Source organism: Neolamprologus multifasciatus, chromosome 5 (genome assembly GCF_963576455.1).
Source record: "Neolamprologus multifasciatus chromosome 5, fNeoMul1.2, whole genome shotgun sequence".
Taxonomy (NCBI): Eukaryota; Metazoa; Chordata; class Actinopteri; order Cichliformes; family Cichlidae; genus Neolamprologus; species Neolamprologus multifasciatus.
The window spans coordinates 86,208-100,109 of NC_140443.1; the positions used below are offsets into that span (position 1 = coordinate 86,208).

At 44.6% G+C, this 13,902-nt stretch overlaps 1 protein-coding gene across 1 annotated transcript; it reads right to left on the reverse strand.

Annotated features, from left to right (window-relative positions):
- Positions 1-2,084: 2,084 nt before the first annotated feature.
- On the reverse strand, positions 2,085-7,332 carry ctsa (cathepsin A). Its single transcript, XM_085160709.1, has 14 exons — positions 7,206-7,332; positions 5,934-6,100; positions 5,752-5,863; positions 5,623-5,673; positions 5,462-5,548; positions 5,229-5,384; positions 3,904-4,080; positions 3,727-3,818; positions 3,561-3,639; positions 3,337-3,485; positions 3,185-3,260; positions 2,962-3,051; positions 2,779-2,880; positions 2,085-2,428 (listed from the first exon to the last, which is right to left on the reverse strand). Exons 2-14 carry the CDS (start codon positions 6,098-6,100, stop codon positions 2,345-2,347), a joined length of 1,422 nt encoding a protein of 473 aa, XP_085016835.1. The 5' UTR covers positions 7,206-7,332; the 3' UTR covers positions 2,085-2,344.
- Positions 7,333-13,902: the final 6,570 nt, after the last annotated feature.

The window sequence follows — 13,902 nt, forward strand, 5'->3', positions numbered from 1 at the left end:
GAAACTGAAGCCGTTTTCCTGCTTCAGAATCAGAATACTTTATTGATCCCTGGGGGAAATTATTTTTTGTTACAGTGCTCCATTATAAACAAACATTAACAAGACAAACAATAATAATAATATTATTATCCAATCCATATACTGTCACACTCGTGGTGCTCACCATGGTGTCCTGTTAGACTTCATGACTGTGGAGAAGAGCTCATATAAAATCATGCATGCCTGCAGGGCACTCGTTCCTCCTTCAGCTCCTTGATTCATCTGCAGTCTGAGACACACTAGCCTCCTCCACCACACCGCCAACAGCCAGAGCGACTTAGTGATGTAAAATAACTTTAGTCCACTTAAAGAGCCTGATTTGGTTTGTCACACTGCTAAAGACAAGATGTGCATCAGGTGAGAGAGCAAAAGGAAATTCTTATAAACAGCAGGATCATGTCAACACAAGGAAAAGCTCAGCGCTAATCATCAGACACATTGAACACCAACCAACTCAAAACTCATCTGTTCAAATCTGCATATTCACTGTGAATCCACCGTTTGTTAATTTTATCTTGTGCTTTTGTTTTATTGTTCTTATCTTGCCATTGTTTTACTATGTCTTCTTATTGTAAAGTGTCCTTGGGTGACTTGAAAGGCGCTCATAAATAAAATTTATTATTATTATTATTATTACCCTGAATTATTTAAACCTGAACTTTACATTTAACCAAAATTATGACAAACATTTGTTTTATGTGTAAGATAAATACATGCATATCAAAATAAGCCAGCGCCCTCATGTTTACAGGCAGAGGCTGTATCCCAATTCAGGGTCTGCAGCCTTAAAGGCTGCATTTTAAGGCCGATTACGTCACAGCGACGCGACGAAGGCTGTCCCATTTCGAAGGCTGCTCGAAATGCGGCCCTCAAATGCGTCCTTCATTTCCCTGAATTTTAAGGATGTGGCGGTGTAGACTTCGTGGCCCAACATATCCCAGAATGCATAGCGCGGCGGTGGGTGTGGATCATTTTGTTGAAAAAAAATGGCGGAGCAGAATAACGAAGAACATTAAAACATTACTGTTGGCCACATGTCGGCAACGTTATGTGACATTAGTGACGTTTGTACTAACTTGGTTTTAAAGCCTTTACTTTAAAATATACGCCGTTCAATAGCTGACCTTAATCAGAGAATGATCAAAGCTCATGTAGAAACAAACAAACAAATGAACAAAAAATTTTCTCCTTCATTTCTGTTAAACAATGCTGTATGAAACGTTTCCAGCTGTTAGTATCATGGTTGCTAGGCAACCTGGGCAGCGCAACGGAGGCTAGACCGTCCCATGTCACAAGCCTCGCACTTCCGGCCTCAGCGGTCTTTAAGTACGCGGCCCTTGAGGATCGTTGAGGCTGCGTACTTTAAGGCTGCAGACCCTGAATTGGGATACAGCCAGAATCACTGAGCCTGTGAGGACACTGCAGGACAGGAAGAACCTGATAGTTCAGCCTCACAGCTCACCTGTTCTGACTGTTGGACAGCCTCTAAGTTCAGTCTGCCCCCTGCTGGTCAAACAGGGGGCAGACTTTATATTCTACACATTTAAACAGCTCCACGTCTCCTCTGTGCCTTTGGATCCAGGTGTCACACAGTCGTGTTCTCAGAGAGTTCCTGCTGCTGGTTAAATACAGTACTGCAGCATTATTACACAAATCACTGAGAAATTGTTTGTTCTCACTAAAGACAGGCTCTACCTGCACTTGGCCACGCCCCCGTTTGCACATAAAAAGGAAACAGGTGGAGCTGGAGGTGACGGAGGAAACGAGACAAAAGATGTTTTATGATTTTGTGCATTCTCAGTTTTTCTTCTTCAAACTGGGAACACGTCTGCTCGATGTGCAGCTGACGTCACGCTGCAGAGGACCCAAGATGGTGGTGGAAGGGGGTGGAGTCTGTCCAGTTAAACATAAGATGAACCTTTTAGTCCCACACGTGGGAAATTTTTGGTCACAGCAGAAAGAAGGAGTTGCTCAGTGCTGTCAGGGTGTCCTGCGTGCGCTGGGAGATGTTGGACGCCATTTAGAGACGACATCAGAGACGAAGCTCGTTAAAAATCAGTTTTTATTTTAAATCAAACAAGCAGCAACTTTCTCATTTACAATAAAAATAAAAAAAGAGTGGTGGCAGTGCTCGTTTCCATGACAACCAAGAAGATGACCAGGTGACAAGCTGGTCCAGAGGAGAGACGAGATTGGCTGAGGTCTGGAATGTGGTTGCAAAGCAACAGAGGAGAGACGTGATGATTTGTTGACAGTGTGAGAAAAATAAATCAGATTAGAAGCCTGACAGGTCAGGGGTCAGAGGTCAGAAGGGCAGCTTCTTGATGAATCTGGTGAACATGGTGAAGGCAGCAGCTGGTTTGTCTGTTGGAACCATGTGACCTGAACCCTGCGGGAAGACAGCGGCACAGGTCAGAACAGTCGCCAGAAATCAGCCCCGAGGCAGAAACGTCGGCCGTTTCTGCCATCTGGTGGAGTTTCTGTGTCACTACATTCACTATGTGCCATTTTCTCCATCTACAAAGACAATTTGATTTGACGACGTTTAAAAACAAACTGAAGCATTAAAGCAGATTTACACCAAACGAGACATTTTTGTTTGTTTCTTCTTCATAAATAAAGATTCTGTAGAAACCTTAAGTGGTCCGATGATGAAAGAAAACAGCTGACTTGAAACAGAACCCCGCCCCCAAAACATGACATCACACAGTCAGTGAGGATGATGAAGATGGCGTTTACCTTCACGGTGAGGAAGACAATGTTATCAAACTCTTTGACGAAGCCGCCGACTTGCTGACCGTCCACATCTTTGTAGATCCACGGACGCCTCTGGACTTGCACCTGAGACACAGGTAAGCACACCTGAGTCAGCTTATAGATCAGGTGACTTTGCAGAGGAAAACTCAAAGATCTGAACTCCACCTGCTGCTGCAGAGACTCCACAAACCACTCGTCCCCCATGAAGTTGCACGCCATGTCCACGTCGCCATTATACACGAGGATGCGGTACTTCTGCACAGAGAACACAACCGTCAACACCTTGCAGTCCATATCAGACAGGTGGAACAGGTGAGTCCTGTTAAAGGCTGGAAACATTTACACTGGGGGAAAATGAAAATAAAAAAATGGGCGGAGCTTCACTGACTAGAGCGCCGAGCAGCTTCAGGTACTGTTTCCTGACATCCATGTAGAGCCGACCGTAGTTCCGGTTCACCTCGGAGCTGCGAGCGCAGAGCAGAGAGTCAGCACAGGTGAGGTGGACAGGTGAAACAGAGGTCAGGTGTGTGCCTGCGTTACCTGCAGATGACCCAGTCCAGAGCTTTGGGGCTGATGTGGAGGGCTTTTCTGACCAGCGGGTTGTTCAGGTACAGGTTGGAAGGGGTGGAGTTGGTGCAGGGGGGGTCCAGGCGGACAGACGGGAGAAGCGCCGCCAGACTTTTGACTTTCTAAAGAGAGAGAACCACCTGTTCAGGTGAGCGCTTTATAGATACTGTTTGGATCATCAGGTGACCTGAACTCACCTGCGTCCACAGCCGGTTCCACTGATGGTGAATGAACGAGTTTCCCAGATCTCGGATCACCAGCTGGCCTCGCTCGACACTGACAACAAACAGGAACACACCTGTGAGCGCCATACGTGCTGCAGGTGCGCTCACGGACAAAAAAAGATCACAGGCCACAGCTCACCTGAGTCTCTGCGGGACTCCACCTGGGCAGGAAGCGTACAGGTTGTATATGTTCAAGCCTGAACTGTAGACGATGGTCTGAACCTCCCCCACCTGCAGAGGAAACACCTGAGACATCAAACCAGAGAGCCTACAGGTAGACGTCGCGTGCACCGCAGGTGAACCGGGTCGTACTCACGCTGTCCATGCAGTTCTGGTTCGGGTTGTCATAGAAGTTGCATTTCCCGTTGCTGCAGCAGTAGGTCTGAAGCTCCGCCCACAGGTGGCTGCCAAGCAGGCCGTGGTAGTAGGCGAAGTACACCAGAGAGTTGTCGTTCATCTCGTAGCTCGACATTCCATTCCCCACGGCGATGCCCTGCACCACAGGTGAGTCAGTGAGGCAGGCATGAGGCTGACGTTTCCACAGCCTGAATATGACCTGTTTTTACCACAGGTACACCTGCTGCAGCTCAGGTGGGACACCCACTGATCACATGGTCTACAAGCAGCACGTCACAGGTACACCTGTCTGCAGTGTTTTCTAATGACGTCACTACAGGAAGCACGTTCAAAGTGAACAGTGAACCACAAACTCAGGTAAGAACAGATTTGTTTAATGCTTTGAGTGAGTTTCTCTGTGATTTGTGAAGAAGACGGACTAATAACAATAATAACAGTAAATGGAAAGGTGGAGGCTTTATCCAGGAGCAGCAGCCTGAGCAGAGAAGCCCAGACCTCCCACACCTTAGCCACCGCCTCCAGCCCACCTGAGCAACATTGAGGCGTTCAAAGACCAGCCGAGAGAGTGATCTCTCCATCGTGTCCTGGGTCCGCATCACCTCACCTGCCTCGTTTTCATGTGGAGGAAGCAGCTCTACTCCGAGTCTAACCCACACTTCACCGAAGCTCATTTCCAACCTCAGAGCTCACCACTGAAGCCGTTTATACTTCGAGTCCAGTGGAAGCAGCAACGCTGTGCAGTCTTTGGAGCCATTTTCACAGGTGCATCAGGTATGATGCAAACCACTGCAGCACAGTACCTGTAACACCTACAGCATGTTCTAATCGCTCTAATAGGATATTATGGTCGACAGTATCGAACGCTGCACTGAGGTCTAGCAGGACAAGCACAGAGATGAGTCCACTGTCAGAGGCCATAAGAAGATCATTTGTAACCTTCACTAAAGCTGTTTCTGTGCTGTGATGAACTCTGAAACCTGACTGAAACTCTTCAAATAAACCATTCCTCTGCAGATGATCTGTTAGCTGTTTGACAACTACTCTTTCAAGGATGTTTGATATAAAGGAAGGTTGGAGATTGGCCTATAATTAGCTAAGACTGCTGGGTCTAGAGATGCTTTTTGAGTAAAGGTTTAACTACAGCTTGAAGGCCTGTGGTACATAGTTTGATCATATTTAAGATCGAAGAATTAATTAATGGCAGGACTTCTTTGAGCAGTTTTGTAGGAATGGGGTCTAAAAGACACGTTGATGTTACCTGCTGTGTGTCAGGTGCGTCATTACCTGCAGGTTGAGGCTGGCGTCCTCCATCACCCTCTCAGCGAGCGTTGGGATGTAGATTCCTCCGTAGCTCTCTCCGGTCAGGAAGAGCTCATTCTTGCTGTACTCTGGAAACAGGCGGAAGAACTCCTTCAGGGCCAGGTAGTTGTTCATCGACACCTGCAGAGAAAAAGAAAGAGCTGAACACCTGACCTCCGGGCAGCCAACCGGCAGCCGAGTCACTGAGGGTCACTGACCTCTGTGTCATTGGTGGCGTATTTCTGATCGTCCGAATATGAGAAGCCGACGCCTACTGGGGACTCCAGGTACAACATGTTGGCAATCTGCACACAGATAGTCAACCAATCAGCTTTGACCTCAGCCGTGCGACCTCAACAAAAGTCACATGACAGCATACCTTGTTCCAGGCGTACGGGTTGTACTCCAGCGTCGCACCGTCGCCCTGGATCTGAAATGACAAAAGGTCAGAGGTCGGGTGTGGAGTCATAGTATACCTGTAGGGGGCAGGTGGGCAGAGTTCACCTACCAGGAAGGGTCCATGTTCGGTCAGCAGTCCGTCCAGCGAGCTGCAGCCGGGGCCGCCGTTCAGCCACAGCACCAGCGGGTCCGAGGGCGGTTTGTCCTGCGACTCAACAAACCTGAGAACAGAAGAAGTGGTCAGCTGACGGTCAGGGGAGGCGTGTCTTCAGGCGTGTCTCAGGTACTGACCAGTAGTGCAGGTGTTTGCCGTCAGCCACACTCAGGTATCCAGAGTACTGCTTGAAGCTCGGCTGTTTCTGCAGACCCGGCAGGTACGTGATCTCGTCGGCCGCTGGGGCCGCTTCCGCGCCGAGCCACGCGGACAGGAAGTAACACGACAACAGCAGCAGCTGCATCTGATAGCAGACAGGAAGTAAAAACATCCAATAAAAATGCTCCTCCTGAGATTTCACCTTTATAATACTGAGGTAACGTCCAGCAGCTGACGTCCACGTGTTCCTTTCACTTTTGTCACACGATCACATGACACAGCACAAATGATGTCATCTCTCCTGCAGGAAGTTACTGATTAGCTCTACTGTCAGTTTTACTGACTCTGAGCAGGTTATCACGGACAGATCACCAGAAACAATCACTGATCAAATGTGATGATTTCACAGAGCTGTCGGAGCCCTGCCACAAAATAAATAACCCTAAAAAATCCAAACAAAACAACAAAAGTAAATAAATAAAAAGCAGGCTGTCCTCAGCATCAGCCTCTCAAAAAGGAAACAAACTAGAAATTAAACCTCAGTGATGATGTTGAAGTTTTAAAAAGGGTTTTTCATCACTCAGTTTTATTACATCCAACCCTGATTTTAAGAAAGCGAACTTAAAACACAAAGTTCAAAGTTCACCCGTTCTCTCAGGTAAACCTGTGAAACACGCACACGTTAAATTAGGCAGAAATTAAATGAAGACTGGTGGGCTCCTCTGACGGCCACGAAACACGTGATTTCAGCAGGAAGTGAGGTTTGTGTTCGCGGACTGATCACGAGACTTTCTGATTGGGGATCGATCAGAAGTCACGTGATTACTTTCCGCCTGAATGAACGAAAAGTTACGTTTTGGTTGAAAAGTTGATTCTGTTCATCTGGACGTTTTACTTTCGGACGTGACTGAGCATGCGCCAAGAAAATTTACATTTGCAGTTTTTGAACGGAGTTTGGCAGAAACACGCAGTTCGTGTCAGAATAACTGTTCAGCGACCGGAAACGGGTTTCAGTTTCAACACGAAACGTTTTCGACTCACAATCAGCTCGATTATCGATCAGAAAGCGATCAGTTTCTCAGAGTGCTCGTTAACTGTCATGAAACAGAAGGCAGTGTGTGCGCGCCCTGATACTCACACACATTTTAAACCCGGAAACGGGGACTATCACGCGCAGCATCAACTTTAACGTCTTAAATCAGACAGAATCCAAACGGACCTCTGAATGGAGACCTCCCTCTTTCACTCACCTCTTCTCTGCGCGTCCACCTGCTTCACCTGGGCTCGTGCTCTGCAAATAAATTGGACACACCACGGTGAAGGAAAACAGCAGGTCATATGACAGCGGCAGGTCACATGACCCCTCCCTCCCCTCCGTTTTTTTCAAACTTTATTTGTAGGTTTTTTTAGGATAACCTTTTTTTAAAGTAACGATTAAGAACAACACGAATACAGACTCTCGAAGAGGATAAAACAGTAGAAGAATATTCAAAGGCTCCAAAACAACAGAAAGAGTACCAGAGGGGCGTTAAAAGTGCAGAATAATAACAAAAAAGAGTCCGTAAATCCCTGTTACAGTGCTCTAAGTCGGAAGGCGGCCTGGCCCTACCAAACTTTATGTATTATTATTGGGCTGCCAATATTGTGACATTATCCACCTGGATGCAGGCTTTTAGGGAGGGCAGAGGGCTGCCTTGGTCCACTATGGAGCTAGACGGTCATCTCACCATATCCCTGTTGCAATAATGTGTTCAAGTCTACCCGTCAGTCACAATGTTAAGATCCTGTGGTTAAGAACTCTCTCAATGTCTGCTTTCAGTGTCGACGACATTTCGGGCTGAGGCGGTCACTCGTCTGCTCCCCTGTTGCATCAAATCATCTTTTTTTACCAGCTCAGAGAGATGCAGGGTTCAAGGTTTGGTACAGCAGAGGAATTATCTGCTTCTCTGCTCTGTTTGTTAAAGGGTCATTTTTATCCTTTGAAATCTAAAGATTTTGGAATCCCGAAGACTCACTTCTTTAGATACTTACAAGCGCGTAGCTTTGCAGTTAAACACTTCACTTCATATCCAACTCTACCTAATGACTGTCCACTTGAGGATTGTCTGCAATCTCGACTTATTGCTAGAGGCCACATCTCTCAAATATATAGCACACTGCAGCATATAAAGGCAGACTCTGTGTCCACAGCCAGGAACGCCTGGGAGCTGGACTTAAACCTCCAGATCCCAGACGACCTACGGGACCTTAGTGTGAGCAGGATCCATGAATCCTCAATCTGTATACCACTATGAGCCATATGTTCTGGACCTGCTCTGATTTGAACCGGTTCTGGAAATTAGTTTTTAAAGCTCTTTCGTATGTGTGTGGGAAAACAATTGATCCCAGTCCGATGACAGCAGTCTTTGGTGTACTCCCAAACCAACACGGGATAACTTCTTATCAAATGAATGCAGTGGCTTTCTCATCTCTGTCTGACTGTCACATCTGTCACATTGGAAAATCATAAATAAAGTTGTCCAAAAAAAAGTGCAGAATAACAAAAGGGAGCACAGGCTAAACAAACACTGGAGGCAAAGATGGAAACAGTAACGACAAACACATCGTCTGATTTCAGTTTCTTTAGTCACATGATGTTTAAAGTCACTAATGAACCATGTGAAGGACGGTTTACTATTTCTCCACTTGCTGCGATGTATATGGTATTTACCTAATGTTAGTCGCAGCAGAGATACGTGGATGTAAATGATCCAGAAGGTAATATCAAATATATTAATGGGATGTCATTGACTTTCAGTGATAACGAGCTGTGCAGTTCTTTTTAACTCCATTTTTATTTGTTTTTAATGAGCAGTGATGGATCCCACACTTCCTCCATACAACTGTGCCCACATGCATACGCTCGCTCGCACAGGGTCCAGCTACAGCATGTTAAAGAACACACTTTCTGGATCCAGTTATTACATGTGGGAGGTTCTGTTTTTAACCACCTGATGGTTTTTAGGGCTGCAGTGAGGAATTTATTTATGTGAGTTTTGGCTTTGCAGTCAGTAAGTTCTGGACTCTTCCCAACACGAGGACGTCATGGAATATTTACTTTGAAAACGGCCTCCAGTTTAGGGCAGAGCCCAAATATTTGGGTATGGTTGGCAGTGTGTCCACAGTTCCTCCAGCATGAACATGTGTTGGGCCCATCTGAGCAGTTCTGTAGAATCTGGTGATAATTTTCCATTTAAACTCTCTCCAGCTGACCAAAAAACAGCTGATACAGGATCAGAAAAAGAGCACAGGTCCACCTCAAATGTAAACCTCCTCAGACACTGGGTATATATTATTAACTAAAATGGGTTTGTTTAACTTTTAGGGGAACAGGCCACTTAACAAATTCAGAAAACGCAAATTTCCATGAGCGACTGATGCCCGTGAAAGGCCTGCAGACGTCTGCCCAAGTCAAACTCATGGAAAGGAATTGATTTGAAGTTCACACTAATAAACTTATTGTTACATTTGCTATCATTTAAATGACAGTTTCCCATTTTTAAACTTGGCAGCGCTGGTTTGACGTCAGAATATAACAATGTGTTGGATATTAGCTGCTTCAGAGCTAATGGTATAGCGTGACAAGCCTTTCTGTAATGTTTTAGTGGACAGTCTAAATTGTGTCTCTTCAGAAAAGATACAAAATCCAATAAAGCATCATCAGAGTCCAACAAGTCAGTTACAAACAAGATGCTCAAACCAGTTCCTGATCAATAATAACTTTCTGTTAGCGGTTTAAGTCTATTGTTCCATATTCTCAACACGTGGGGAGAGAAGTTGTGCAAAAATCATTTTCCAGAAGTAAAGAATCTGTTTGTGGAAACTAGGTAGTTTAACAGGAATTGTATTGATCTCAAAGTCACATCCTAATAAAACATCAATCCCTCGTAATTCCTTGAATGAAGATCTGAGAATACGACACCACATCAGCCTGAAACAAACAAGCTCTGAGCCAGTCAATCTGAAAAGTTCCTACCACTGAGTCAAGCCTCTAACACCGCCCTTCTCATGATCTTTAACCAGCTGGGATCTCTTAATATATTTGGGGGGTTTTCCACAGGAATTGAAAAATAGTTCGCTTTCTTAATGTTTTGTGGAGAAACATGCAGAGAATGACGTGAGTAAATTAATTTAGAGAGACCTTCAGCTTGGAGAGGACGACTACCAAATACAGTGATGTCCCTGGTCAACCAACGACTGGCAGATGTCTTCATGTCGTGAAGTTTGTTTTTGTTTTTTGGGATTAAAGTTATGAGACCTTGTTTCATTGTGACAGATTAGTTGATGAGATAATAAGCACTGTAGAGCAATGATCTAATGTGATCCCAGAGAAAGGAGTAAAATTCCACTGTTAGCCCGTCAGGTCCTGCTGATTTGGGTATTTGTTCGATTGCCTTGTCCAGCGCTTCTATTGCAAGTTTACCCTTCATATGATCCTTCACACCTCCGTCCAATGTTCCAATAAAGCCTCTCTCAGCAAACACAGCACATTCGCCGCTGAATAGTTTGACTTATAAAGGTTGCTGCAGAATTGTAATGTTTCCTCATTTACTTCGTCTCGGTCCTCAGTCAAATCTCCTCGATATCCAGTGATTGAATCTTCTTTTCAGTTCATCTGTTTCTCTAAATTAAAGACGTAGGAAAAGTTTTTCTCTCCCTCCTCCATCCATCCAGCTCTTGAACGAACATAGTTGGTTTTCTCTAACAACAGTTTGTCACATTGGGATTGAAAATTATTTAGTTGTAATTGTTTATGCAGTGATGAATCCTGTTTCCAGCTTGGTAATGCCTCAATAATGGTTTGTTGCTCCAGTCTTTTCTGTTTATTGGCACATTTGAACTGCCGTCTGTTTCACTTGGAATTTGAACCATTCCTATTTGCTCACCTGTGACAAATCCAGTTTATTTCCACCATTAGATTTTTCACTTCAATACAGAAGTCGTCATTATGCAGAAGGCTGTTATAAAATTTCCAAGTAAGAGATCGATGTCTGTCTTTAGTTAATGAGATGAAGAGGAAATCAAACAGTGGTCAGTAAGAGGCTTAACAGCTGGAGATGTCGTTCATCAAACTGTTAGATCTTAACCAGGAATCAGTCCTTGAACGTTGTTCAATTGAACCAAGTATAATGAGATGCAGATTATTCAGCCTCCAACAGTCACACAGGCTGTGTCCCAGTCCAACGACCGCACGCTGCGGAGCACGCGCCGTTCGTGTACTACGTATGGCGCGTGCTAGGAAGTACGAGAAGGAAGTGAGAGGCTTGTGAAATGGGCCTTCGCAGCGCTGCTCAGGTTGCCTAGCAACCATGATACTAACCGCGAGAAACGTTTCATACAGCTTTGTGTGACAGACATGAAGGAGAAAAATGTTTTGTTGTTCGTTCATTTTTATGACATCACTTTGATTAGTTGAGTATCTGAGGCTGAGACCACAGGACTGTGAAACATGATTTTTGGGCTTCATTTCTGTACTGAACAGTCATTTAAGATTAGCTAGTAAATAACAATCAGCTGATGTTGTTCATGAGACTAAAGTCATCTCACTGTGTAATGTAAATATAATATGGACAATATATTTATTGTCAGATTATTATGAGATATTACAGCAGTGAGCCTTAACTCTGGGTCAAAGATTCAAGTTGCAGTTATTTATATTTCCCATTACCTTAAATCTTCAAAGACGAGTATCTGTGACAGTGTTTATATAGATGTGTTATATATAAGAGACAAATATTGTTCATTTAATATGTTGTCATTACTAAATTTGGCTCAATGCTTACATATATGTGTAAAAAGCAAATGTACGAGCTGTGATAACTTATTTTTAGCTCCATTCTGCTGCTGATACATACTTTAGGTTTCTGAACATTAAACTTGTTGCTGCCTTTCATAGTGTGTAACTTGAAGGCCCTGAGTACTAGGGATGGGTATCGAAAACCGGTTCTTGTTGAGAACCGGTTCCCACTGTTTCAATTCCTTGGAATCGTTTGCCATTTTTGCAAACGATTCCCTTATCGATTCCAGTCGCCCCGAATGACGTCACCACGTTGCGGAGCGTCATTTACCTGGCAGGAAACACGGCGCCTAAGCGGCTCAAACGCTCAAAAGTTTGGTTATACTTTACGAGAACGGATGACAACAGGGCAACTTGCAATACTTGCAAAGTAGATATGTTATTTAAGGGAGGAAACACTACGAATATGCAAAAGCATTTGCTCACAAAACACGCGATGACCTTAAATGAATGTCGTGTTTTTAATTCCGCTCCGGACTCGTGAATCTCAACCCAGCAGCAGCGGTAACGTTTGCACGTCCTCTCCCGTTAATAGGGCAGGTAAATAATCAACTAACAGTGCATATTATGTTAGCGCGATCTGCCTTATTACAAAACCTGCCATTACTGTGCATTTAGATGACCATGATGAGAGAGACAGACAGAGTCTGGCTCAGATGCTGGCAGTTGTCGCTGCAGTCTACCATTAGCGTCTCCTTTCAGGCCAGGATAGACGAATGTCACCGAGCAGTGACTAAGTTTGTGGTCAAAGGCTTGCACCCATTTGCCACAGCAGATGCCCCGATTTTAGGTAAGTGAATGTGTTTAATTGTAGGCAGGAACATTACTGGATATTCTTGTTTTATTGCTACAGAAGAATATTTATTTTATTATTTTACATTTACAATTTTTTTCCTGGGGACCCTGTGACACCCCATTGAAAAGCCGTAGGCTGTGGATCTCTTAAGATGTCACTGTTGGTTACTCCATGTTACTCCTAAATTTCTATCTCGTTCAAAGAGAAGATATAAAACAAAGTTCTAAGCTATTTGACCTTAGTGTTCTCCTTTTTTAAAAAGAATCGATAAGAGAATCGATAAAGAATCGAATCGAAAATGGAATCGGAATCGTGAAAATCTTATCAATACCGATCCCTACTGAGTACTTTCTCCCACACTGCAAACACTGGATGATAACATTATTTGAACATTACCCAATAAGACTGATTCAGGACAGACAGTTAGTTATGTTAAACTTTCCTAGCAGTCCTTCACAAACAGGGAACAGTCTGTCTATTCTCTCCATCTGTCAGCTGCTGCTGGCTCTTCCTCCTCCTCTTCCTCACACACTGCTGAGTTTGTCCTGGTGGATCATCAGGGGTGCAAAGCCTCACAGATGATGTGCAGCAGTGGGTCCCTCAGTCTGTCCTCACTCTGGACACTTGCAGTCGTCACACATGGAAATCAAATGTGTGATAAGCTGCAGGATTCAAACACAAGTGTAACTTATAAACACATGTTCATACTTTTATTCCACAATCAGAGAGAAAGAAACAGAGAGAGAGTGCAGGACAGACACACAGGTGACAGTCTCAGGTGTACATACTGCTACAAACAGGAGGATTTAGTGTTATTACGAGTGCTAAACAAGAAGAGTCCCAGATGGTACAGTGGACACATGTGTGACTGCTGTGATTAAAGCATCTTTCTTTCAGCTTAATGAGTGAACCGTCAGCTCGTTCAAACACACGTTAAAGTCCGTTTGGTACTTACTTTTGAAAGTTACTCTTCGGCCACTCCGCTTCTGCCGTATTTTTCGGCAAAATTATCCACACGCTATGAATTGTGGGATATATGGGACCATGAAGTACACACCGGACCACACTTCAAATTTGGGGAAATCGACAGCGCAGTTGGAGTACAAACAGCCGTCGTCGCTGTGACGTAATAGGTCTCAAAATGCGTACTCGAAGTGTGCGGTTGCTGGATTGGGACACAGCCATGGACTGACTTTGGTGACCGAATTAAGAACACTTTCATCTAAAGCAGGGGTGGGCAACTCCAGGCCCCGAGGGCCGGTGTCCTGCAGGATCTCACCCTGGGTCAACACACCTGAATCACATGATTAGTTCG

Excerpts from the sequence above, each read along its gene's own strand:
- ctsa (XM_085160709.1), bottom strand. The coding sequence starts at position 6,100 with ATGCAGCTGCTGCTGTTGTCGTGTTACTTCCTGTCCGCGTGGCTCGGC. Across the intron at positions 5,674-5,751 it reads CCGAACATGGACCCTTCCTG|ATCCAGGGCGACGGTGCGAC; the intron begins GTAGGTGAACTC and ends TTGTCATTTCAG. Across the intron at positions 3,486-3,560 it reads GGAACCGGCTGTGGACGCAG|AAAGTCAAAAGTCTGGCGGC; the intron begins GTGAGTTCAGGT and ends CTCTCTCTTTAG.